The sequence below is a fragment of the Cyanistes caeruleus genome, chromosome 2 (assembly GCF_971803275.1).
Source record: "Cyanistes caeruleus chromosome 2, bCyaCae1.hap1.1, whole genome shotgun sequence".
In the NCBI taxonomy this organism is placed as follows: domain Eukaryota; kingdom Metazoa; phylum Chordata; class Aves; order Passeriformes; family Paridae; genus Cyanistes; species Cyanistes caeruleus.
Window position 1 is genome coordinate 7,350,225 of NC_141702.1, and position 26,793 is coordinate 7,377,017.

General features: G+C 41.0%; 1 protein-coding gene across 13 annotated transcripts in view; it reads left to right on the top strand.

Annotated features, from left to right (window-relative positions):
* Positions 1 to 26,793, top strand: part of ITSN2 (intersectin 2) — an 80,429-nt gene that overhangs the window by 48,759 nt on the left and 4,877 nt on the right. For all 13 annotated transcript variants that reach the window (XR_015282697.1, XM_086875668.1, XM_086875673.1 and 10 more), the window contains 17 exons: positions 196 to 332; positions 1,509 to 1,954; positions 3,119 to 3,240; positions 4,974 to 5,149; positions 5,428 to 5,572; positions 5,987 to 6,192; positions 7,011 to 7,075; positions 7,724 to 7,890; positions 8,181 to 8,226; positions 8,413 to 8,534; positions 9,335 to 9,431; positions 10,259 to 10,450; positions 23,103 to 23,224; positions 24,061 to 24,167; positions 24,802 to 24,985; positions 25,557 to 25,655; positions 25,820 to 25,987. Coding sequence is in view for 12 of the 13 variants with exons in the window: in XM_086875668.1 (XP_086731794.1) it covers positions 196 to 332; positions 1,509 to 1,954; positions 3,119 to 3,240; positions 4,974 to 5,149; positions 5,428 to 5,572; positions 5,987 to 6,192; positions 7,011 to 7,075; positions 7,724 to 7,890; positions 8,181 to 8,226; positions 8,413 to 8,534; positions 9,335 to 9,431; positions 10,259 to 10,450; positions 23,103 to 23,224; positions 24,061 to 24,167; positions 24,802 to 24,985; positions 25,557 to 25,655; positions 25,820 to 25,987 (2,601 nt within the window). In the remaining variant the exon portion in view is untranslated. The remainder of the gene's footprint in view (positions 1 to 195; positions 333 to 1,508; positions 1,955 to 3,118; positions 3,241 to 4,973; positions 5,150 to 5,427; positions 5,573 to 5,986; positions 6,193 to 7,010; positions 7,076 to 7,723; positions 7,891 to 8,180; positions 8,227 to 8,412; positions 8,535 to 9,334; positions 9,432 to 10,258; positions 10,451 to 23,102; positions 23,225 to 24,060; positions 24,168 to 24,801; positions 24,986 to 25,556; positions 25,656 to 25,819; positions 25,988 to 26,793) is intronic.

The following is a 26,793-nucleotide window of genomic DNA, read 5'->3' on the forward strand; positions in this document are numbered from 1 at the left end:
TTGGCAAACCTGCCATCTCCTCTTATACTTCTGTTGATTTGATTTTCTTTGCAGTGACCTCCAAGGACTATTAATAACTTAATACTACTTTGGCCATTTGCATTAAAGCCTGATTGAAAAAGCATTAAATGCCTGGATGCTTTTCTCAAAGATTGGCTTTCTTCCCTTTTATATATTCCACTGTTCCCTCCCTAGGACCTGAGGGAAAGTTACAGCACACAGCAATTAGCCTTGGAGCAACTCCACAGGATCAAACAGGACAAAATAAGAGAGGTACAAAAAGGAAGAGCTGAACTTGCACAGAAGAAGCGACTGGAAGATGAGGCTGCAAGGTAACCATGGCTGAGTGTATCAGTGCTGCAGTTATTAGAACAATGTTGTTGTGACTTTTAAGATAAGATCTGTATTTTTAATGTTAAAGTACATCCTATTGGTTGCCTTAGGGGAAGCATTTTATGTAAAGTACCACTCATGTAAGCAGGATTGAATTTGAGATTTTCAATGATTTATATTTGATTTGACTAAAGAAACAGAGCTGGTGACCTTGTAGTGTTTCATGGGCTTTGCTCATGACACCACTTTTCTGCGTGTGATGAAGTTTCGTAACATTTGTGACAGTCTGTTTAAGAGAACCATGTGCCATATATGTGGTGATAGCCTGTTAATTTTTTGGTTGGACACAGCTGTGTGATGGAGTAACAGCATCACTGCACAGCTCCTACTGCATCCTGCCATGTGCTTGGAGACACTAAAATGCCCATCAGAGGAGTGGATGTCCTAGAGGGAATGGATGAAAAGGTCTCATCTAGACATTTTTAAGAAAATGGCCCAAAGGGTTAGGTCCTCCCTCTTCAGCAGAAAGGTCTTGACAGCTAAAATATTATGTTGAACTGGATACTAACTTTTTTAGACAGCTGAGGCACAGGATTAGATCTGAATAGTTACAGAGAATACAGTTGGGTTTCCAGATCCTGTCTGCTGCAGTGTGGTCCTGGCAGGGATAGGCACATTGGATAGATTGCAACTGCTGAAGGCAAAAATACCAAGCTGCCAAGATCAGTACACAAAGGCTATTTTTATCTATATACCTGAGGGAAATTATTCTGTTTGGCAGTCCTTGATTCCAGTCAGGAGATCTGGATACTGCCTTCCTGGAGAGCTTAAATCCAGGCTCATAAATATTATTATTATTGTTATTGTTATTATATAATTGGCTCAGTTATTAGATCAGTTCTTGCTCATTAGGATGTAGATGGGCAGAAGTGCTCCTGAAGGCATTGCACAGGTGATGGATTAAAATTTGAGATTTTTAATCCATTTGTTATTTTTATGTGGAATACACTGGCACCCATGTTAAGCTGTGGTCTGTGGCAGAGCTGGTGACCCTGAGAGCAGAGTGGTCAAAGTCATAAGCTCAGTTTTACTGACAAGTGTCACTGTTTACTGTAGGAGCACAGTCTCATTCGTTTTTATGTCAATGTTCTCTTAACCTCTCTCCTTTCCTCCAGGAAAGCAAAACGGGAGAAGGAGAACCGATGGCAGGAAAATATCCGAAGGGAAGAGGAAGAGAAAAAGAAGCGACTGGAGGAAGAACGAATGCAGGAAAAAGTCCAGGAAAAGCTGAAAGCTGAAGAAGCCGCTGCCATGATGAGAGAGAGGGAAAACAAGAAACAGCTTCTTGCAGAGGAGGAGAAAAACAGACAAGCCACGATCTTGAGGGACATGGAACAACAAAGGCAGAGGCAACTGGAAGAAGATAAAAGAAAGCAAGAACAAATAGCAAAAGAAGCTGAGGAGAGGCGCAAGCAGAACGAGGAGATAAAAAAGATAAAAGAAACAACTAACTTTCAAGAGGTGGATAAACACACTTCTAAAATAAACATAAATGAAAAGTTTGCAGATCTGTTGAAGCCAACAGAGGGGAAAAGTCTTAAGCCACCCTGGAAAAATGAAGGTAATCTCAAAATCATTAGACTTTAGGATTTTTACTTTCCTGAGTGTTATTTTACTCTTCAGGTATACTGCTGTTCATGTGACTCTAAGGCAAGAAGTCTGCCAAAGATACAATTAAAAAAACCCAAACCAGTAATGTTTCATGTCTTTTGTCAGTTACAAATGATCTTATAAGCATAACTTACTTCTGTCAGTTTTCAGCACCTATGACTCTGATGACAAATCTTCCAGTGATCATGGTCAACAAATAGAAGTTTCCAGGAACAGCAATATTTTAGGCTTTTCCTAGGGCTTGCACTTTCTGTCATTAAAATGGAATGCTAATGCAGAGGGTATTTGCTCATTGATGAGAGATGGGCAGAAAAGTGATTTATTAACAGTTAAATCTAGTTTATTTTTGCATTACTCAATGCCTCAGATAAAAACAGATAAGAACTGAATGACTAGACCTAACTCTAGCTATGGGACTTGGAAAAAAGTGCTTTAACAATATTTTCTCTGAAGACACATTTGATTTCATCTCTCATTAGTTCTTGTCAGTTTTTATTAACCACTTTTCTCACTGAGATCAACAAGGATCAAATTAGAACAGGGCTGGAAGATACTTGCACACTTCAGCTAAACCTTGTAAAACATTCCCTGTTTGCAACATCAGTCACTGACTTGGAGAACAGATATGCAAAGAAAATGGAAGTTGTGCTATTTTGCTATTACAGGTTTCTAAATAAAATCTTCACGCACGCTGCTGAACACTTAATGTTGCAACAGTGGGATCTTTTCACTTTGAACATTATAGTGGTGTTAGGAGGCTTTATTAAAGCACTGGCTTAGCCAGAGCAGTGTGGCAAGGAAAGAGGAGAAGACAAAAATGTAATTTTTAATGATGTCTAGTGGAAGGCGTCCCTGCCCATGGCAGGGGGGTGGAACCAGATGACCTTTAAGGTCTCTTCCAGCCCAACCCATTCTATGTTTTTGTGATTTTTTTTCACTGCAGAAGTCAATGCATTTTGTTGTCTCAATTATATTTCCATGATTGGTGTGTTAAACTGATACCCTGGTGATCTCAGTGTCTCATATTCCTACCAGTTGCTCAGAATGATGGGGCTTGAACTGAGTGCTTGTCCCTCAGCTGTGTCACAGTGGTCACTGGTTTCTTACCTTCCAGGCAATGCAGTTGGTGCTGCAGAGTCGAGGAATTCCATTGCTTTGGTAAATTACAGAGCTTTGTATCCATTTGAGGCAAGGAACCATGATGAGATGAGCTTTAATACTGGAGATGTAATTCAGGTAAGATTTGCTATTACATTTAACTTGCAAAAATTAACCCTTTTCTGTAGCCTTGAGATGCACTAAGTCTTAAGGGTCAAAAGCATTGCACTGATGTATTTCAAGGTTTACTCAAAATTTAAATTGGATTGCTGATTATTTTTTTAAAAAAACAGGTGAAATAAGGATTAGTTCAGCCAAAATATTTCTCTAAGTTTTAAACATCCTAGATATGTTGACAATCTCTTTAAATACGAGAGCAGTGAATGCTAAACATAAACTTTCTAAAGTTAATAGATCAGAAACAACGTAGTTGTTGCAGTTCATTGCACTCATACAAGTTGGCTTCTGAGTGTTTGGTTGAAATATGAGCATAGTAAATATAGATATGAATTATTTATTCAAGGCATTTGAATTAAAATTAAATTAGTTATTTAACAAGTAGATGTGGAAGGTTCTTTTGAACCTTAATACTGTTTTCCAGTGTATTAACAGAGATTTCTGCCTGTCTGAGCAACCTGATCTGGTGGGAAGGCGTCCCTGCCCCTGGCAGAGTGGGTGGAACCAGGGGATCTTTAAGATCCCTTTCAACCAAAACCATCTGGTGAATCTGTGATTCTCTTTCTGACTGTTCCTTTATCAATCGTTTCTCAGGCAGACACTTAGAGTAATTTATTCTGTGCCCACTTATTGTAGCGATTTTCTGAACTTGCTGTCTATAATATTACAGCAAGACCATAAGATTGGAAATGTCTTGTGGCATCTCAGTTGAAATCTGTGTTATTTCATGTATATTAGTTATTAGCACTCGTTTGAAAGTCTGCCTGCAGGTGAATGTGTGAAAACTGATATACAAGCATGGTAATACAGTTTCTCATGTATAAGTATGTGTGGTTCCTCATTCAGACTTTAAGTGATACAAGTAGGTGATAAGGAAGAATTTATAAAGGAATGTGGTACAAAATACTAAAACACTTGACTAAATTAGCTTTCAGTTTGACAGTGTTAAAGCATTTATTTGCATTTTCATACCAATGAACCATGGAAGAGGGAACAAGGGAGTAGGTTTTGCTTTGACTTCCCTCTCAGCTGTAATTGTATCATTTAATTGCTGATAACTGATTTCAGAAATAGGCTAACAGCTGCCACCTCCTCCTCCTCTTGCATCCCAAACCCCAGCAAAGCTAACCAGCTGATAGTTTTTGATGGGCTGCTAATTTTTAGCCAATTTTCACTAACTGGCTAATTTGCAGCATAATGGAAGCTTCGGTATTGCTGTGTATGTTTAAGGGTGCTCTATACTTAATCACATAGTAAATAACAGAATTTTTGGATGTGTTTTGGATGCAGTCAGCTGACAGAGTTAATTACATCTGTGAGCAGAAAAGCAGCAGTTGTTTCCTGCTCTGCTGGGCTCACCAGCCCCTGCCTCTTGGCTGCACATTCAGCAGAATCCAGTACAAGGCACCAGCATTTTTGGCAGACAAGAGTGGCTCAGAGGCACCGCATGATCCCCATGTGTATGTTTGAAGGGCTCTGAGGTCTGTCTGTACTGGTTTTGTCTGAAACCAGTGCAGCTGCATCATCACAGGGCAAAATCAGCTCAGCTCTGCCAGGGCAGAGTGAAAATGCTGATCCTGGTGTGGGTACTGCCCTGTTCAGGTCAGAGAGCCAGCAGGTGCTGACACATCAGGTACCTTGCTTGTTTCATGCTGCTAATAATGTTTTCTTTGTATTTCTCCTCCTGTCCATAGGTTGATGAAAAAACTGTGGGAGAGCCTGGTTGGCTTTATGGGAGTTTTCAAGGACATTTTGGTTGGTTTCCGTGCAATTATGTAGAAAAAATACCAGAAGGAGAAAAAGCTTTATCTCCTAAGAAAGCCTTACTTCCTCCTACAGTATCTTTATCTACTACCTCAGCTGCTTCAGAGTGAGTTATGTTTGTGTTTGAATTGCTTTTTCTAAATTTAGCTAGCACATAATGTGCTGTACAGTTTCACTTGATGTTTGTTTTGAAAATACAAAGGCAGAAAACTTATTGAAGAACCTTCTTAAAAGTCTTAGCTTGGAAAATTTAAGTATTTGATAGTCTGCTTTGCATTATATTGAATATCAGTTTTATAGATGTTAAAAAAATATTTCTCTGCTTGAGGAACTTTCTAAATAAAAGTTGTAATTTGATGAATATGCCTTGTGTTCAATTTGCAGACCACTTTCACCAAGTAAATCTGCAGAAGAACCTGATTACCAAAATATCCCCTTTTCCAGCCTGAATGTTAACACAGCCTGGCAGCAGAAATCAGCTTTTACTCGCACTGTTTCCCCTGGATCTGTTTCACCCATTCATGGACAGGTACCTTGTGCAGAACTTGCTGTATTTCAGATTCATGTTAATGAAAATGATTTAAAAAAAACAGAACGCCACACAACTTTGTTAATGCCGGGTGCACTGAACAGGTTGGACGATAAAGAGGCTCTTCTAAATATTCTACTAGTGTGCATTGATATAATTCCATATATTTCCAGGGACCACTGAGCAAGGAGACTCACCTTTCATAATTCTAAAATCAATTTCACCTATAATTAGGCACAGAAAATATTCGTAACAAATAAGAAACTGAATTGCAAGCGTGCATTGATGTAAACAATTCAGCCATCACTCAGGAATGAAGTTGCTTAAACTTCAATAAAAGATACACCAGTGTTTGTTTTTAACAACTGAACCAGTTTGGCAGTGTGGTCAACCAACATCACTCCTGTCTTACAGGGGCAGCCTGTAGAGAACCTAAAAGCACAAGCACTTTGCTCTTGGACTGCAAAAAAAGATAACCACTTGAATTTTTCAAAGAATGACATCATCACTGTCCTGGAGCAGCAGGAGAACTGGTGGTTTGGAGAGGTACATGGAGGAAGGGGTTGGTTTCCAAAGTCCTATGTCAAGCTCTTACCTGGGAGTGAAACCAAGAAAGAGGAGTAAGTGTGACTTTTGTTGTTGTTTTATTCAGCAGTTTGCAAAAAGAGGTGGTTTAGAGTGCAAAATTCTTGCAGTTGCTTTAGTGTGCAGAACATAAATGCCATTTAGAATTTACACTGTGTCATTTTAGGCTTTTATTATTTTATTCTGGCAAGCCAAGTAATGTTGGGCTCACTGTGTAGCTATGGACAGTCTTGGTAGGCTGGGTGCTGTGAAACATCAGTGGCGTTTGATTATTCATCAAATGCCAGACTTTTTGTTCATTACCAAGTCTCCTCTCTTGCAGTGCAGTTGAATTCTGCCTCTAAAGGTGCCAATTTTTAAGTGATCAAAACTAATTGTAAGTGCCACAGAGAGCAGTTGTGTGTTTTTCTTCACTTGAAAAGATAATTATGCCTGTTCTGATGCTCCAGGGTAGCTGTTGAGGTAAAGTCTGGTTACTGCTGGGATGGCTGCACCACTGTGTGTAAATTGTTCTGTTCATGCATTCTGCTAAAACTTCTTAGAAATTCTTTATAATAAGAGAATTTAGTTAAAGTCTTTAATTTACTTCTTTTGAATAACATAATTTGTGAATATATCTCTTCCCTTTTATCACGATATTTTTTTAAGTGGTGTGCTCGTGAGTGCCATAAATATATTAAATATTAGTGATACTTGGCACTGTTTGATAGTCAGGGTAGTCTTTGCAGTTAATTCAGAGTCAGTACCAGCTCTGATACAACCAAAGTGATCTTAGTCTCATGTAAATTGAGAGATTTGCTCTTGATCAGCCTCTTGGGAACACAAAGCTTATTTTTTTTCCTTCTTTCTGCAGACCAGAAGCTATTTATGCGGCTGTAAACAAAAGGCCTAATACCCAGAGTTACCCAGCAGGAGAGGGTAAGACAGCATGAAAAATGCCAACTAATGTACAGTCTGGTTCTGCTTACTGACTTGTAAATATAGTTCAGTTTGTGAGGAGTTTCTGAGCAGCACTTTGAGTGCTTGTCCAAAAGACACAGTGCAAATGTTCAGCTGTTGATACAAGAGTTTTAAAATAGGAGCTTAAGGCTCTAAGTAATTTGGGTTGAGCATAGGCCTAGGTTCTGTTATTAAGATTTCTGCCGGAGCATGAATAATATTTCTGAAAACTCATAAGCAGAGTTCTCTTCCTGCTGTTCTCTACTGTGTTATATTGCTCTGTAAAGACATGAGAAAGTATTTTTAATCTCCTGAATGTGGATCATTCTTTTACAGTCAGTAAGGAGTTAGAAAAAAAGTATTATTGGAGAAAAATTTCTTGTGTATGTCCATGCTTCCCCAATTATATTTTAATTGCACTTGTGCTTTTTCATTACAAAGTTGTATACCTGCAAGAGTAAATGGGATTACAGTCAAGCAGGTAGACAGGTCAGTTCAGACTTGTGAAGGTATGTTATGAACATAACTCCTGTTATGAACACACTGGAGAATGCTGATATCCCTTTATCTGCATCTGATGTTCCTTTATGCCCATCTGAAGCTGTTCTCTGTGTGCTCTTTGCACAGAGTATGTTGCCCTCTACCCGTACTCAAGCTCTGAGCCCGGTGACCTGACGTTCATGGAAGGTGAGGAGATCCTGGTGACCCAGAAGGAAGGGGAGTGGTGGACTGGGAGCATCGATAACAGAACTGGAATCTTCCCCTCCAATTACGTCAGACCAAAAGATCCAGATGTGAGTTCATATTCTGAGAATTAACACACAGTGTTTTCTCTCAGTTTTATTCTGTTGGCACCCAGCTCTTAGACAGGGATTTTGAGCAGAGGTAAATGTGCTTCACAGAAAAGAGAATCCTTAGCTTGAGTGTTAAATCAGAGCTGTAGCCAGTGTCACACTGCCTCTCTTTCTGTACAGGATGATGTTTTGTTAAATACGGGTTTTAAGTTAAAATCTCCATGTGCTTTTTGTGCAAACTGTACTGGTTTTATTGGACATTAAAGGTGGTTGTTGTTTTGTCTTTGTAGGCTTCTAGCTATGCTGGCAAAACTGGAACAATAAATAAGAAACCCGGTAAGTGTGTGATAAGCTTTTAACATTTAAGGCTGTTTTGTAAGTAACTCTGAGCGTTTAGGTTCATAGCAGTTTTTTAATGGTGGCTGGTGTTCTTAGCTGCAAGTTGTGTACCAGGATACTTCTGTGGATCCAGCTCTTACTACAGTGAAAAAATAACAAATGAAATTACTGTTTTCTTTCCAGAAATCGCTCAGGTTACTACTGCCTATGCTGCATCAGGAACTGAACAGCTTAGTCTTGCTCCAGGACAGCTGATACTTATTTTGAAGAAAAATGCCAGTGGATGGTGGCAAGGAGAGTTGCAGGTAGTGATTCAAGGAGGAATAATTGTGACTTCATGAATGGCAAGGAGGTGCTCTTGGGTTTAATTAAAAAAAAAACCAAACAACTAAGTATAGAGTTACATAAAAGCTGGTCAGAAAGTTATTTTCATCTTGTATAAACCAAAGGGGAAGAAAAGCTGTGTGGTGGATATTTTCTTGTTTGTTACTTGGTTGGTTGGCTTTTTTAAATGTTGGGTTGCTGGGGATTTTATGGTTTTTTTAGAGTCTATTTTCTTGGTCACATAAAACAGTAAAACTGTCAATTAACATGTGGGAGGAGGAAGAGACAAGTTGACAGTTATTTAATTGGTTAGGATTTAATTGGTGAAACATTAAAGCTATTCTAATGAAAGAACAGGTGGGTTTAGAAGCTGGAGTTGGAAGCTTATTTAATGCAAAGGTGCTGTTCCCACTTCTTTCCCTTGCCCACCTAGTTTTAAGAAGAATGTCCTGTAAAAGTGCTCTTGATCTCATTAGAGACTGGATATGATGCACAGGTAGAATAGTCATAGAACAAATTTTCAGCCCTATAATTGAGTTGTACTCTGAAATCTCACTTAAAATTTTTGGATGAACATATTAGGGTGCAGCTTTATCTGAACTGCATTGTTCTATGCTTTAGTCAGATTTTTGTCTTTTGAGATTCATTTAGTAACTGTGTAAAAGCCCGTGATTTCTTGTCTTTTGTTTGCAAAACTCTGTGACATATTTGTTGCATTTTTTTCCAGTCTATGGACTATTCAGTTTTTCAGTTGTGTAATAACCATTATAAACATTTGCAGGCAAGAGGGAAAAAGAGACAGAAGGGATGGTTCCCTGCCAGCCATGTGAAACTGCTGGGTCCAAGCAGTGAAAGAACCACATCAGCTGCTCCCTCAGGTGAAAAAAAGAAAGAGTTTGTATTTCATTTAGAATTTTATGTAACTATTTCAATTGTTCATGTATCCATGAGGTTCAGCATCCATCTTCTGAGCTTTTTAGTTTTGATGGTTGCTCTGAAGAGCTGTACTCTTCTCATCTGGAAACTCCATGTTTCCAAGTGATAGCAAAAATCTTAGCGAGAGCTAGCGAGCATTGGCAAACCATGTGGGATTACATGCACTGCTCTTAAAAAAGAGGGAGACTAAGCAAATTTTCAGGTTATTTCTAGGTTTTTCCATTGGAATGGTTGGGTACAAATGAGGTTATTTCATAGAAGATAAGCTTTTTTGCTTCTGTGTGCTTAAATTATGCTGTTCTCCACAGCTGTGAGTTGCTTATACAACAATTTCCTGGGTTTTACTGGAGAAAACTTCCCTGTTACTAAAGCAGCGACCCAGGATTAGCTAATGCACATTTCCTCTTCCTCTGCCACATCTTCCGCGCAAGTGTCTGCAGTAAGATAATCAAACTCACTCTCTTTTCAGCCAGTAAAAGGGAGAAGCATACTTGATTACATTTTGAAGTGTTTAGAAGGCCAGTAGATGCAGTCCATTCATTATAAAAATTCACAGATATATAAAGTGAAAATAAGAATTACTGGCTGGCACAATTTTAAAAAAGTAAAAGAAAAGGGAAGACAATTCTGTATCAAGATAAAAACGTGGCATTTTTCTTATGCAACAGTGCATATGAAATGGTTGTTTTTTTCCCTGTGATTTTGTAAAACCCTGAGAAAACCATTTTAATACTGGTCTAACTCCATTCTACTCTTCTTTCCTTCACAGTGTGCCAGGTGATAGCCATGTACGATTACACGGCAAACAATGAGGACGAGCTCAGTTTCTCCAAGGGGCAGCTGATTAATGTGCTGAACAAAGATGATGCTGACTGGTGGCAAGGAGAAATCAATGGTGTGACAGGTCTCTTCCCCTCAAACTACGTGAAGATGACCACAGATTCCGATCCAAGTCAGCAATGTAAGCAACTTCTATTTTTGATTAATTTTGTTACTTTGTTTCAAATGTGCATTGCTGTTCTTCTTGGTGCTTGGAATTTGCAGTTCCAGGCATAAGCTGGATTTATTAGTTCTTTAAGTACTCTTTCTTTAAATACTTTATTATAGTACAACATACTTTAAACCATTTTCTAGTTAACCTAAAAGCAACCAGCACATTACCAGTCAGCCAGTGTAGGATAGCAAGAGTGCTGTTGGGTGAGCTAAAAATACTGGATTGGGTGGGAGTTTTCCTTCCAACAGGATGCTGATAACTAACATGGACTGGGAAGCAGTGCAAGCACACTGCAATTACAGAACTTGCTCAAGTTTTGTAAAATAAAGTGCTGTAGTAATTTTAACACAGGTATCAGTTAAGTAAAAATACCCATAAAAAGGATAGAAAAAAGATTTTGGCATTAGCAAGTGGTCTGTCCTGTTACAAATATGTTTGTACTGCTGTCATCCAGTCCTGAGAAACAAGATATATGTCAGGACATAGGTTGGGGTGAAAATTACCTGCAGCAGGCTGAGAACTGAATCCTAAACTGTACACCTGACAGTCAGCATCTTCTCTGCCTTCTGCATATCAACACAGTAAAGGTTTCTGGTGTCCCCTACACACACCCTGTTTTTTGGCCCCTGTCCCCAAAGAAAATCCTCTCCCAAGGGAAATTTAGCACAATTTTTACTTCCTCAGTTTTTCATCCTGTGATTAAACCAACTTTTACATCAGCCCAGTAGGTTTGGGAACATACCATGATGCCAGAGCTGCTCCTCTGACATGACAGTCCTTGTCCCTTCACTTGCTGTTTTTCTCTAGACAATGTTTGGACTTCTCTTGGGATAAAGACACCCATCTGGAAATCTGGCTGAGCCTTACTCTTATTAGCCTATAGCTACTCTGGAGGATCAGTCTGCACTTCAGATTTGATCACACAGTTGTATTCTTACAGAAAAACTCACAAACTCATAATGAAGGTACAGCTTGGGTTGGAAAGTTAAAATATTTTCCCTGGGTAGCTTGTTATAGTTGCTGGGCAAAAGAGAGTGTACACCTTTCCTGAGGTTTTCTTTTTAGCTAAATTACTTCTGAGCTCATTTTTGATAACACATTGTCCTGGCTTTTTTGTTTCAGTGCCTCTGGCCAATGTGCTAAGGATGTCAAAAACTTATGCATTTAGACTGAACTTAAAAGTCTTTGATTAGACATAGTTAAATCATTAAAATGGCTCTTTGAAAGTTTTAATTTGTTTTCAAATCTCACTTCTGAAGAAACAGTATAGACTACACCAGATGGGCTATAAAATTGAGATTCTGGCTGAGTATTAAAACTTTCAAATTTTAAAAAATGATAGATGTAACAACTTGTCACACTAGGTATGTTGTTATTTCAAGTTAGGTGGTGAATGTGACAAGTGCAGTGTGATCACATAAACCACTGGTTTTCAGCACAAGCTGTGCTAAGACCACGCTGCAATTGGGAGCTTTCTGGATGATGAGTAAGTTTTTCTCATTGTTCGCTGATACATCATTAAGTTTTCCCTCAGATTTCAATGATGTGGAATAGGAGTATTTTCCATCCACATCTAACTGGCTTTTGACAATGGCTAATGATGTGCACCAGGTCATCTGTACCTGGCCATTAAACTTTTCTCTAAGAACTGCTCTTATAAAGCAGTTCTACAAAATCCATCTACTGGTGAACAAAGAGTATGTTGAATTTATTCTCATTTTTTGAAATTCTCTCAGTATTTCAAATAAGCTAAGTTACACACTAGTTTTCTGCTGGCCTTTGCCACTCTGTTGTGATAGGAGCATTTGGAAACTTGGGGAAAAATTCTGCCTCAAGCCCAAACCCAGTACGGCTCAGTAGCTCCAGCACAGCACTGTTCAAATACCATTTCCCAGATTTCAGCTGGGCTGCTGCTGCTGGTCAGTTGTGTGAGCAGTAAGCCACTGCTCTGTACCTCTTCTGTAATCAGAGGAATGTTTAAATATGTCCTGAATGAACTTCCAAACTTCTTGTGTTATCTTAGAATATTTTTTGCTCTTGTTTAAACAGAGTACAGAAACTATCACAATTTTTCTTGTAAAATCACTAAGGAATTGTCCCACAGAAATGTTGATGTAGCCCTCTACAGAACAGCTTTAAGATATGACAGACTATAATTTTAAAAATGCATTGTTGCATTTTTAAGAACTGCTGATCTGAGTATTGTAATGCCTCTGTTGAATAATAGCAGTTTTGCCTGCTGTATTTTCTAAAACAAGTATAATGGTATTGGAAAGGGAAAACACAAATTTGGTTTACTGAAATAGGTTTGTGGCTTATGAAAATCCTGTTTTTCCCCAGATACTCTGTTGTATCTGGAGTCTTTTCTGGGAGTTATTAGTTGTTGCTATAATGGCAGACTTCCCTAGCAAAGAAGGAGCTGGGGTCAGTTAGATACCCCTTACATTAAGTTGCTGACATAGCTCTGCAAACAGAACAAAACCTTTTTTCCTCTTGGTGTAGCTGCACATCCTGGTATAGGACCCCTGCAAAGAAAGAAAAATAAATACAAAATGACTTCAAGGTATTGTAGGTTTGTGTGTTTCTCTTAAACACATGGTGGTTGCAGAACACAGGACAGTGGAGTCATGTTCCTGGTGACTGTGGTGGTGGTTAGACCTGCTTCTGTTTTAATGACATTTTAATAGCCTTTTTTCTAATGTTTGCACAGAAGCCATCATAAATAATAAATATGGTACTCAGCAGGTTTCAAAATACAGATTTAAAATAAAGAATCAGTCTTCTGTTCTTTGAGTGTTTGCACAACCATGCAAGGTCAGATCTTGTGTGTTGCCAGTACCTGTGTAGTGCCAGGTTCTCTTCCCGTCCGTTCCAAGCCGTGTTTTAGGGGGGTAGGTATGGTGCTCTAATCACTTCACAGTTCTTCCCAGTGGCCTGGTCTGGAGATAATTTTATTTTGGCCCATCTTCATCTGCTTTGCATTTGGAAACTTGTTCTCTTATTATTTGTTGGCTTTTTCAATGAGATACCTTTTTAAGTTTGTCATCTTATCCATGGGACCAATGTGAGCTTTGTCCTTTTGTTTTCTTTAGTTGATATTTTCACCCCTCAGGTAAACTCAACCATTAAATCTCAAGGGTTTCATCTTTTCTATGTTACCAGGGTCTGACAAGGACACATCTACCAGGTTCTCTTCCCATTCTTCCCAAGGGATGTTTAAGGTGGGTTAGGTGGGAGAGAAGTGTAAGGAGGGAAGACAGCTGCTCCTGCATATTTGGTTGCCAGGTGTCTTCTAGTGTTACAGATCAGTTCATCCCTCAGATGCTCTTGCTGAGGGCTGGACAGCTCATCCAGGTGGGCACACCTGTGCTCCATATGCAGAGAGGCTTCTGGTTCATCCTGAGGTGTCTCATCCCATGAGACTCACAGAGCTGAATGTTGTGCCAGTTCCTTCTAATCTATGTGTAGTGACTGTTTTCTGTTCACTCTTTCTGCTTTCCATAGCCCAGCACTGCTGCAGTTCCTCACACGTCAGTTACTCCTTCAGATGCTCAGACCTGAGCTCCAGGTTGTTGTTTGTAGTAATATCTCTAGAGCTACCTCATTTTTATCTTCCCCAAACCTTACTTGTAGATGTGACATGTTGGAGACATGAGGCAAGTCCTGCAACAAGGATCTGTATTTCCAGAAAAGCTGATTTCCATGCACAAAAGATCTTTAGTAATTCCTGTCCACACCATCTGGTGGATGAAGTTGACTCACTTTCAGGGGTGTTGATAGTGGAAAAACAGCTTCTGAAGTGATGTGCTCATGGCCAGTGCATTTCTGTGTCTGTGTATGGACAACACATTTTGAAATTCTCTAGTACTTGCCAAGTAATTTCTCTTTGTGGAGTAACAGTTCATGGTAGCAGTGGCTTTGAGGTATTGCCTGCTCCAGTTCCACATTAATATTTTAACACACGAGGATTAATGATTTATTCTAAGACTTACTCAACAGCTCCAGAATTTTACCTCTTTTACCAAAGATCAAATACGAAATCAATCCCTTACTTCACAGTGACATAGTGACTTTGTATTTCTAAAACTATTTGGTGAATGTCAGTCAGGCTTGATAACACTTCCAGGTTGTAATCCTGGGGTCTGGAATAGTCTCTGACTTGCCCACAAGGTGTGTCCCTCTTCAGACCATGTAGCCCTTGGATTCTGAGGGGTGTGGTCCCTCCTGTTCCATGGAGACTAGAGGCAAGATTTTAATTTCTTTCAGGCTCAAGCAGAATTGAACAGGTTAGCTTTTATGTGCTGATACTAATAAATTCCAATGAGATTTTTCTTTACAAGTTTAGTTTTTATTTGTTTTTCTAATGTCCCAGTAGAAGTTTCTCAGGAGAGATTCTGATTTTGTTGAAGTCTCAGGGAATTTTGCCATTGCCTTTAAAAAAAACCCTTAGGACTTGACCTTGTGTTGAGTTCACATGACAGAAATTTTCCTTAGGAAGAAACATTTTCTTCAAATGAATGAGCTGCAGGGGTTTTCAGAGTCAGCAATGGCTGGTCACAAGTACTTAAATATGTGTTTATAAATATGAGACAAAGGTGGAAGCTTGTGATGTCTGTTTTCAGAAAGTTGAATGTTCATCATTCCTTTCTGACCTTTTTGGTGTTGTTCTGTCTTTGTCCATAGAATTCATGTTTCACTCTTCAAATTTATGTTCATTTTATCCTTCTTTTTTTTGTTTTTTTTTTTTGTTTTTTTAGGACCCAATGTTGTCTTCCAGTGTGAAAGCACCTCAGAGACCCACTATCCAAGTTTGACTAGTGTGGAGGCAGGGTGGCCAGCCCTGCTCACGTGTCTGACACAATCGTTTTGCTTCGTTTGAACGTTAGATCCAATCAAGAAATTAGGTTTTTGTGGGTTTTCTTCTGATCTACAGTTTCAGTTGATTTGTAAAAGCAGAAAGGATAGTGGGTCTTTGTGTGGCTTTCACTGCTGTTCATTCTTGTTTCCTTTAGTATTTCCTTTGGGATTGATAACCGTAGTCATTAGCATGCATATCAAGCTATTGTTTGCATGGTGGGATTGCAGACACACAAAGACCCACTATTTGCACAGTTTATCTGAGCTGTTTTGAACGGGCACTTGTGTTCTTTTAATGTTGTAATGTACATATTTTGCAGAATTAAAATGTTCGTTGATTATTGTTCTAATGGACTTGATTTAATCTCTTGCATATTGAGCTTTTGAAATTGGCAACCTTCATGGCTTATCCAGAGCCAAACCCTACCTGTCTGCTGCTGATAGTCGCTGTCATTACAAACGTGATACAAGATCTAAGGGTTAGATCTGATACACTCCATCCTTTTCACACCCTTTTGAACGGGGGAAAGAGTTATTAGGTGTAGAGTGGAGGATATTTTAATTCTTTTTCTTCCTTCACTGTAGTACTATGGCAGAAATTCAGGTTGTTTTGGCTCAGTACAATCTATCCCTAAACAGCCTCCCTCCTTTAAATTCTGATCGTTCATATTTGCTTTCAGTTCTGGCAAGCGTGCTTAGGTGCTGCAGTAAGTACTTGCACAGCCTCTGTGTGACCAGACCCTCCCCCTGCCCCTTCTCTTCATTAAATAGTTCATGGTACTGAATTGTTTGTCTCTGGCTGTGGTCTGCAGTGACTTTTAAAGTACTGTCTAAAAGCTGCTGCTCCTTCTCCTGGTAAATGGAGCATCAGCCTAATGCAGAGATAACTTTGCTGAGGAGGTGCTGCCAGGAGAGAGACACTAAGAAAACCTAGAGTGAGGGCAGGGCATTTGGGTTTAGGATGGAACTGTGCTCCTCAGCCCACAGTCCTGACCTGTTGGAAATAAGGTGCAGTTTGAGCTGCCCATGTCTTATTATAATGTTTGGAGGGAAGGAGGAACTTGTAACCTTGATTTCCCTTTAAATAAAAGGATTAATTTGATTCTAGACTACTTCTCTGATTAAATAGTTGCGCTCTTGTAACAACAAGAGAGATCTCTAGACACAGTATTTAATTTAGTTGGTTTCCTGAACTTGGTTATAAAACATCAAAGGTCACTTATGTAATCAGAAATGTTTACGAAACTGCTTGTTTACTGTATAGACATATATATATATATAGACAGATGAATGTTGTGAAGGTACTATCAGGAAAAGGTTAATCCAGTTGCAGAGATTTAAAAGCCTTTTTCCAAAATCCAATGCTATGTATTTAATATCCTTGATCAAATAATGTATATGTGCCCTTTAGTTCAGAGATGTATCTTCTGTGCAATATGGACTACACAATGTGCCTACAGAAAACTACAAATGGATTTTTATTCTGGATGTATTTTGTCTGAACCAGTATTTTGTGAAGAGAATGAAATCATGTTGTAGGCAAATAATGTGCTAGATTATCGTTTGAATATGTCAGATGACTTGATTTCCTTCTGAAACCATATTTGAAGTGTTTCTACTAAAATACACTACTCACCCAGAATTGCCTTCTCTGAATTTCTGTCTTGGAAAGCCTGTTTAATACAGGCTGAAATGTGTCATGCTGCACCAGTAGCATCGAGCAGTCACTTACTGTAGTCCAAGAATTAGGTGATTTTCTAAATTATGTAATTTCTAAAATGCAGAAAGGCACTGTTAACCAGTGGGATTTGAGCCACACTGACAATCAACGTTCAGTTTTCCTTGAATGCCAGATTACTACTGATTGTCTTTGAAAAATTAAAAAAACAACTTCACATCCCCACTGAGGTATTTGAGGATATACTTATGTGGAATTTTCCAAAACCAACTGGCATTCTACTCATTTAATTTTTTTTTAATGCCACATTTGGAGATTGCAGTACTATTGGCAAAGTTTCACGCAGGTAGCCCTGTGTTGCTGTGTAGGTATGAGCATTGGCAGTTATTGAAACCACTGCCTCTAAGTCTGAACTGAAGAGTATGGAAGTGAAGCATTCTGTGCTTTCACAGCTTTCTTTTCATGTTTCAGTATTAGCTGAGTACACTTTAAATTCTCTTAAGTGTAATAATAAATATAATAATAACACACCTTAATAATGCTGATTGAGAGAGACTTAGTCCCTTCCTTCAGTGTTTATCTCTACTGCAGAAGTCTGCCTAGCAGCGCTCCAGGGCAGTTGCCTGAGAGCTCTGCTCCCCTTCACAGTGGTGCAGAAAGATTTGGATACCCACAAAGGAAAGACTATGCCAAGGATTTATTTACAGCAAGATTATTTAAAAATAATATACTGTATTAATGAAGCAGTGTGGCTATTGGAAGTTGCATTTAAGTCAGACTTTTACTTTTAAAAATGCTACTTTTTCTGTGGTTGTATGCAGTCCACCCCTTTGTTAATAAAAGACCATAGAGTTGAGTTCGCCTGTTCATCCCAGCCAGTCCAATTACCCTTATTTGGGTGAAAAAGGTTGGCTGTGAAACTAAGGGCAAGGTGGAAAATAGAGTCCTTTGTTGAACTCATGGTTCCCAGGCAAGAGCTGAGAGTCTACAAGTTCCCAAGAGCCACACAAGGTTAAAAAGTAAACCTGAAGGGAACATGGAAAGCAAAATACACTGTTTGCTGTTGCCTGCAGTGTGGTACTTGCTAAACGTTGTTGTGGGCCAGCAGAGAATAGGGGCCCTGGTGTCACTGGGGGTGAGAAGCAAACAGTGCTGTAAATGCACAAGAACGGGTACCAAAACGCTATTTCTGTAACTGTCTGGTTTGCATAATGGACTAACAATCCACAGCAGCCTTTTTGACACAAGCTTAGTTCCTGATCCAGAGCTGGATCCACGCAGGAAGGTCTTGTGCCACCACTGGGGCCAGGGGCAGGGCTGGGTGTGTGAGGGCTGGGAGCATCCAAAGCACCTTCTCCAGATGGTTAATGGTGCAGGCAGGAGCAGGTGGCACAAAGCTCCATCAGAAAACTACACACCAATAACACCTCCCCCTGGTCACTGAACATTTCTGTCCTCTCAGTGCTTTGTCAGATCGTATTCCTGTGTGATTCTCCTGGGCGGGGTTGGAAACACCTGTAAATAAGTCTGCTCCTAGGAATGCAGAGACTCTCCTTGGCCTGCAGCAGGAGCTGTGGCAGGGTCGTGCTACTTCAGTGTAATGAACCAATAAAAGTGCTGCGTTCTGGTGTGTGCTGCCTTAAAACCCCTCCTTGTCCTTCCCAAGCTTGAGTGGCACCTGTGGGGACGGTTGTGGAGACACGCGAATGTGGCTGTGCTTAGCATGAGGCAATTGTTCACCTTTGGATTTGAACAAAGTTGTAAGATAACTATGCAAATGTATTTTATTAAAGGGACACATGAAAGGATCTAGTTTGTCTGTTGTGGTTTTTTGTCCATCTACAGAGGATTTTTTCCCCATCTGAATAGCTTGGAATGAGCATTGTGTCACCTGTGATGGAGTGACTTGATTTTGCTTTTTACCTCTTGAAAATTAATTCAAAAAATTTCTTCTGTTGTAGCACAGTATCCTATGTTTACTGATTAGGGGAGATTGGATAAAAGTTTTTATTATTTCTCCCAGGGCCTGATGGAAACTGCCTTTTCCACAGTAGCAGATTTCTTGGATTTGTTCCTTTTGTGGGTTTCAGAGGCTGCTGGCGGCTCCAGGAGTGACAGGAGTGTGTCCCAAGTGCGTTGGCCTTGTGTGTGCCTGCAGAGCTTGTACCTGCCATGGTGGTGTCCCCTGATGCCATCAGCTGCTCTCTGACTATACTGAAGGGACTGTGCTAATGCCAGCCCCTGGTCCTTAAGGGGACACATGGCCTTTCTATGGCAGGCTGGGAAAATAACCCCCAACCCTTACCTGTTTTTTGCAGCCATGTCAGCTGGCTCCGGAGTCAAACAAACAATTAAAACAAATAAACAACCCCTCCAAAAAAAACCCAACCCTAAACAAACCATTTCCTTTTAAAAACAGTTTGTATAGAATCATGAAATCATTAAGGTTGGAAAAGACCTTTAAGATCATCAAGTCAAATCATTAACCTAAGAGAAATAAACCACATCCTAAAGTGCCATCTCAATATGCTTTTTTAACATTTCCAGGGATGGTGGCTCCACCACTTCCCTGGGCAGCCTGTTCCAGTGCTTTATAGCCCTTTCCATGAAGAAATTTTTCCCAAAATCAAATCTAAACCTCATCTCTATCCCTAAAGAGTCTTCAGTGGTCAAATAAAAAATAGTCACTTTAAACTTGCAGGGTTTTTTTCCCCTGTCCAGTGAGTGGGAAAGTCTGTTGGGAAAATAGTGATAGGTATTACTCCTCTGTCTTTCATTGGAGGATTTCCTTTCTTCAGAAACTGTCCCTCTTCCTCTTGAATGTGCTCATACCCAAAAAGTTAGTAATTGGGAAGGTTTTCTCCCCCAGCCCCTCATGTTTTTCAGGGCTTTGAATGTCCTGTGGAGGCAAACATCTTTTCACTGTGAAACTCAGTAGTTTTCCATGCAGGGGTAGTTATGTTCGTAGGAAAAAATACTTCTTGTTCAGGTATATTTAGAAAGTATAATTTTAAACACTTCAGAGACTGGGGTTTCCTGTTTATAAACTCTCCAGGTTGTTTTACCCTGGCAGCTGCTTCCTCAGCTCAGAGAGCAGGATTTAGCCCAGAGGGCACCACAGTCAGTGTAGGCATCTCTCTGTTGCTGTGCCCCGAATTTCCAAGGTTCCAGACAGCCACTGCTCGCTCTGGTGGAAGTTCTGGAGAGGGAGCTGGGCAGGCTGTGCCCCAGGCTGGTTGAAAGCCCAGCAGGCTGGCTTCCCCTCCAGAGGGCAGGTGTCCCTCTTGGTTAGCAGAGCAGGTGAGGAGCTGCAATTCCTTGCTGCAGACACTCCCAGAAATCCCACTGCTCTTCCAGAGCAGTTCTCTGCTGCCTGAGGACTTTGGGATGAAGCTTCACCAGAGGGGATCCAAGCCAAGAGCTTTCTGCTGCCAAACAAGGCAGTTCTACTGTTTCCATGCACATTCCTGGCTGTTAAACCAGCAGAAAACTTCTGTTCTCTTTATCCCCCTTTGGGATTTGTTTGCTGCCAGCATGTGAGCAGGGAGTCAGATAAGTGCCAGAATTGATGCAAGGAAAGGAGGGAAAAGCAATGTGGGAGGAGAAGGGGTGGAGATGTAGCTCCACCCTTTCAGCACCGATGAGCCCATGGGCTGCTGTGGCCACTTAGGAAAACATCAGCAAATGCACTCGTTAGGCTGGTTTATTCTCTTTTTAGTTCTTTGTTTTTCCCTTCAGACTCAAATGCCTGAATTCATCCTGTAAAATCAAACGTGGGATTGCATAATGTGTTCTTATGCCAGTGTCATCAGACCAATCAAAATTGGGAGTGTTTTCACTAGCAAACACTAGTGTTTAAGTAAAATTATATAAAATACTAAATACAAAATAGCATTTGTCCCTTCATCCCAGAAGCTGACAGTCCAAACACAAGGTTAGCACAGGAGCCAGGTAATATAAGTGCATTTTTGCATCTGATAGCGAGTTTATGAACCAGATCTATTTTAATGCATAAAACAAGCCCATTTCTCTCCCAGGTTTGGCTTCAACTTTCAGTAGTCAGCATGAGACAAACCCAAATCCCAGCATGTGGGTTGTTCCAGCAGCTGGGACACAGGAAGCCAACAAGGAGCTTCAGTCCATCCCTGCTTCTGTCACAGGAGTGCACCTTGCAGTAGGAAAGGGAGCCACTGACCAAAGTGAGACTTCCAAATCTGGACAATTAATGCCTGGTTACTGTGAAAGTCCTTGGATTATCCTAAAATTTCATGTCTTAGTAACCAGATGGGCTTAAACTCAGTCTTGTCCAGACTGAAGAGTGGCACAAGAATCCAGAAGTAGTCCATTGGCTACAAACTGTCTCAATGGACTAAGGCATCAAACTTAGGAATAAAGCAGGAATCACTTTTATCTGTAACTTTACTCCTTTTTCTCATCTAATTTTGGCCTGGTTGTAGCTTTGGGGATAACTAAGGCCAGGAGTATTCTGTGTGATCAAAAGAGCTTCAATCCCTCATCTCTTCTAAAAAAGTGTTTTTTCAAACCTTGTCAGAAAGCTTAAGATCTGTGATCCTCCTTAGGGTGTAAAACAGAACTGAAAAGTCCTGATTTTCAATCTAGCTGTTGTCTTTGCTATTTTACTTCTTTGTGTTGTTCAAAGGGTTTCCTTGTTACGGTGTCCTAAAATTTCACTCGGCAAGAGTTTCTCTTCTGCTGACAGCTGTTCTTTCAGCACACCTTGATGCTGGTGTAGCTGGAAGCTCAGGAGCCTGTGAGGCTCTCATTAAGCCACTGTCACATCAAGTTCAGCCTAATGTTTAGTGTTTCTTGGTTTTTTTCCCTCAAATTTATTACTAACTCGCCTTCCCATGAGCAGATCTGTACCATGGCAGTGAATAGTCACATCCTTGTGTACCAGGAGTGTCAGGGAGACACAGCCCTTCCTGCTGTAGGTCATTCTGCCTTTCACGACTCCTGTAAACCTTCATGAAGCATTGTTCTTCTAGAACTGCCGGATCTAAGTGAGTCCCTGCGATGTCCCTTCTGCTATCCTGCAAAACCCACAGTTCACCTGGTATTGCAATCTGATGCCATCACATCCAGTGATCAATGGATGTTCTCAAACGCTCTGTAATTGTGCCTTTCTTTTCCCTTTTCCCCCACCCTGCTGCTTTGCAATACTCTGCTGTGTGATGGCTGGCAGAGGGATCAGATTGACTTTCTGTGCTCTCCTTTACCCAGTTAAACACATTCACCACTCTGGTTTTACCAGTTTTTGGTTTGGCTACTAAAGTTTGAACACTGTTGTCTTGTTTACTAACATCCAGTAGAGATAGAGCTGTGTGAAGCCGCAGGGTCTGCATGTCCTGACAGAAACTTGGGGTTGGTGTCATTGACTGTTGGTGTGTTCCTGCGCATGATTTTGATTCCTCATCCTTGATGCATAAAAATAATTCAATATATTTCCGGCTCATTTTGAGGAAAAAAAAAAAGTTGTGCAGCTGTGAAGTTACACAACTATAATATTATGTGTTACAGCTTTACAAATTGGTGGTGGAGGTTTGTATTAAAAATCAATAACCAAGGCAGAGAACTTCAGAAATGGGATGGGGATTAAAGGTGCAATGTCCTAAGTCAGGACCAGCCATATTTTCTATGACTTCATCTCACAAAAGACAACTTAGAATCTTAGAACCATTAAGGTTGGAAAAGACCTTTAAGATCACCAAGTCTAAAAAGGTAGACTCAAGGTAAGAGAAAATCACAGTTTCAAATTAATGTGGCAGAAGAGATGAGAAGAACCATGAGACAAATGGAGTGGCAGGAAGTCAGGAACTCTTATTCTGCATCACAGTACAGGGGGTGAACAAAGAAATTAAAAGGTGATAGACTGAAAAGTGGCACAAAGAAGGGAGGGGGTTGATTGCTACATCACTTGATCTTGAATCCCGCTGCTACTGCAGAGAGGGTTTGCCAGTGCCTGTATAGTTTGAGGCATAGACTGCTGAATGCTGGTGCAATTTTGTTAATTGATCAGATTTGATGCCTTGAGTGGGATCTGAACTCCTGACTTACTTCCTGCAGGGTGTGCTGATCTCCAGAGCCTTGACACCATGCAGCCCATGGAAAGGAAAAGGCAGGGCTACATTCACGAGCTCATTCAGACGGAAGAGAGGTACATGGATGATCTGCAGCTCGTTGTAGAGGTGAGATGTCTTGGATGTGAAAATGCATTTGGAAAAAGAACACCTCTATAAGGAATAATAACAATAACAGGATTGTTATGAATTGTGAGATGATGGAGGAAGAAAGGTGTGGGCACCTCCCTTTACAGTGAATGATATGTGGTTGCTCACCAGGCAAAAGCACCATTTTGTGAAACCCATCAGCTTATGAAGACCCTCCTGTTTTCCAAATCCTGTTCTTAGGTGTTCAGGCTCAAGAAAAGGGCGATGGGCTGGGGCCAGGTGTCGAGCAGAGCTGCACAGAGCTGTAGAAGCACCATTAAAGCCTATCATGTGCCTTCTCCCCAGTTTTATTTCTGGAAGCAAGACCACCTCCCTCAGCAGGGCAGGGACAGACCAGCATTAAGGGCTCTTGGGCACCCAACTTGACCTCTCTGTACAGAACAATGGTGTGGTGAAGTGGCAGATGTTAACTAGTCTCTGCTCCCCAGAGATGAGGTGCTGAGGGCTCCTGAGAGCAGCTGTGGTTCTGCACACAGGGTGACCATGAGTGCTCTGGGTCAGGGGACAGGAGCCTGAGTGTAATTTGTGTAGTGATTAACTCTGAAATCGTGGGAATGCTCTTCTGAGCTGTCAGCCTGCAGATCCCAGTGCTTGTCCTCGCTTTGCAAGTGCTGATGCCGGTGGCAGAATGGGTCACACGCTCAGGGGAAACAGCTGTCACAAGTGCTTGTAAGGAATTGCTTTTAACTGCAGAGAAATTAAGACACTGAGCATTCATAAAATGTCAGTGCTGGGCTAAGCAAGAGGCTGGGCTGTTTCTGTTCTCTGAAGAATTGCTCATTTTTTGGCTGCAGGTTTTCCAAAAACCAATGGCTGGTTCAGGCTGTCTCACAGAAGGAGAAATGGGGCTGATCTTTGTTAACTGGAAGGAAGTCATCATGTCAAATACAAAGTTACTGAAGTGAGTACTTACCTGCAGTCCTATATTTTCCTTCTCATTATTCTGTTGTTCTTCTCCCAGGAAGTTTTCTGGGTTTACAGTCAATATTCTGTCCTTGCTGATTATTTCCTGTGCATGCTTGCATTCAGAACAGTTAAATGCAGTCAGATGGTTTCAAAAGGAGCTGTAATAAGAGAGAGGGAGAAATAAACAGCAAGAACAGACGTACACTTGCTGTAATACCTTAGAAACAGACCCTACACAAAAGTATATGCATGGGAGCTTTTCTTCCCAGTTTTCTGCAAAGTAACCTTTTATTCTCTAAAAATAATCTTTAGAAAGGTACAGTAGCTAATAATTCACTGAATGGGATGCTGATTGACTGTAGAGATTGATGCTGGTTGCCCCAGAAACCTCAGTGGAGAGTCCCAGCCCCCCAGACCCCATCAGGGAGATTCTTCAGTTCACGGTGTTGTGTCAGTGACTTCCTGAGGTTTCAGGCAGGACTCCAGCACCTCCTGGAAGGGCTTATGCTGTGTAAGGAAATTCACCTGCCAGATTTGTGTCCTTTCAGAGGTGGATCTGTAAGGGTTGTGATTTAGGCCTCACAGACTAGGCAGCAGAGTTGGATGGTGATCTCTTTCCTCATCCACAGAGCCTTGCGGGTGCGTAAGAAAACGGGAGGTGAGAAGATGCCGGTGCAGATGATCGGGGACATCCTGGCAGCAGAGCTGTCCCACATGCAGGCCTACATTCGGTTCTGCAGCTGCCAGCTCAACGGAGCGTCCCTGCTGCAGCAGAAAACTGATGAAGATGCTGATTTCAAAGACTACTTAAAGGTATCTGATTCAGTAGCTTTTGTGCCCTCTCCTTTCCTCAGTGACAGGAGCCCATCTAACCAGCATCGACCACATCAAAATAACCTAGAAGAGTAAAATCCTGCAAAAATAGCTAAGAAGCTTACAGGGTGTATTTGCATGGTGACCATGGCTAACACTGTGTGTGCTCTTTATTTATTTTCTCTCTAGCTAATTTACTTAGGCCATAAAAGGAAAATTGCCAGAACAGTTGACATCAGGCATTTGTTTCTTTCATTGCTTTATTCTTTTTCAACTGAGTGGAGCCTATGGTGTCAAAATAAAAGCTGGAACAGTTTTGAATGTAAGGATTCTGCATCAACAATAGCCCTGTGATTTATGCTGGCAAAGCATCTGGGTGCGATGACACTGCCAGCTTTCCTCTTTGTTCTAGATACAAGTAGTGTTTGCTTACTGAAAAAAATCCAAGATCTCTTGGAATGCCTGGAAAAATGAGTCTGATCAGAGAATTTTCAGTACTCAGTGCCAGAGATGCAACTGCTTTCTGATGACTAATGCAGTGTCTCTGCTAAATCTCTGGGTTGCACCACAGAAACTTGCCCTGGACCCTCGCTGCAAAGGAATGCCCCTCTCCAGCTTCCTCCTGAAACCCATGCAAAGGATAACGCGCTACCCTCTGCTCATAAAGAGTGTGAGTACCCCAAGTGAGGTTTTGTAGCTTGGAGTTTGATCTCCATAGCAAAAGCCAAGATAAAGGCTTGTCCCTTTATGGGTATTTCTCTGACAGGCACCTGTGTTTATCTTGTTTTACCTGTGCTTTTTATCTTGTTTTCTCCCCTCTTTGATCCATGCCAGATTCTAGAGAACACTCCAGAGAGCCACCCAGATCACAGTAACCTCCGGCTCGCGCTGGAGCGTGCGGAGGAGTTGTGCTCCCAGGTGAACGAGGGCGTGCGCGAGAAGGAGAACTCGGACAGGCTGGAATGGATCCAGGCCCATGTCCAGTGTGAAGGCCTTGCTGAGGTACCTGCACTGATGCTCTGCAGGGCTTTTCAGAGTTATTTCAGAAAGGTTGGGGAAGGAATGGGAGTCCTTGCTCACATTCCTTATTGGAGCATAATCCACTTCTGAGCTCTAGGCAGGCAGCTTTTATGGAATTCCACTCACCAGCCATAATGTGATGAACCATTATTTTTGCATTACTGTAGTGGTAGACAAATCTTGATTTACCAGCTTAAAAACTGGTACCATTTAGACCATTAAACAGATAGAAATAACTCTTCTCTCCATGATCATGCTGCCACTGGGCTAAGTCAGGTGTTACTATGAAGGATTTCACTTAGTGTGTGTTTCCCAGGATTTTCCTTCAAGCAGAAAGGGAACAGCAGCCCTCAGTGCCAGATCCTCAAGGATATGTGGTATTCAGGCTCCTGTACCTTTCAGGACAGCCTTCACACTGAGGTGTGTGTGACAGTTCTCCACTGCATAAGTAACCAGGGCTTGACAGACCCAGAATGTCTGTCCTGGTTCCACCACCCAATCACCTGTAAGAGGTGAGCTGACTGCAGCCTGTGCAGCCTCTTCTTAAACAGAGCCTCTGGACAGCACAGAAGTGGCCATGCAGTAAATGCCTACATCTGGTCATCTCTCTGTATGATTTTGGTAAATCTGAAATCTCCTCTGAGGTGGGGGTTGTGCTGTTGCCATGGCTGATCACAGAACAGTTCCCTTCTCTTCATTTATAATGGTATTCATTAAACAAAAGAGAAGAGCATTTTCAGCAGCTTGGTCAGTCTCCACAGTGAAGAGGAGCAGGAGCTGATGACTAC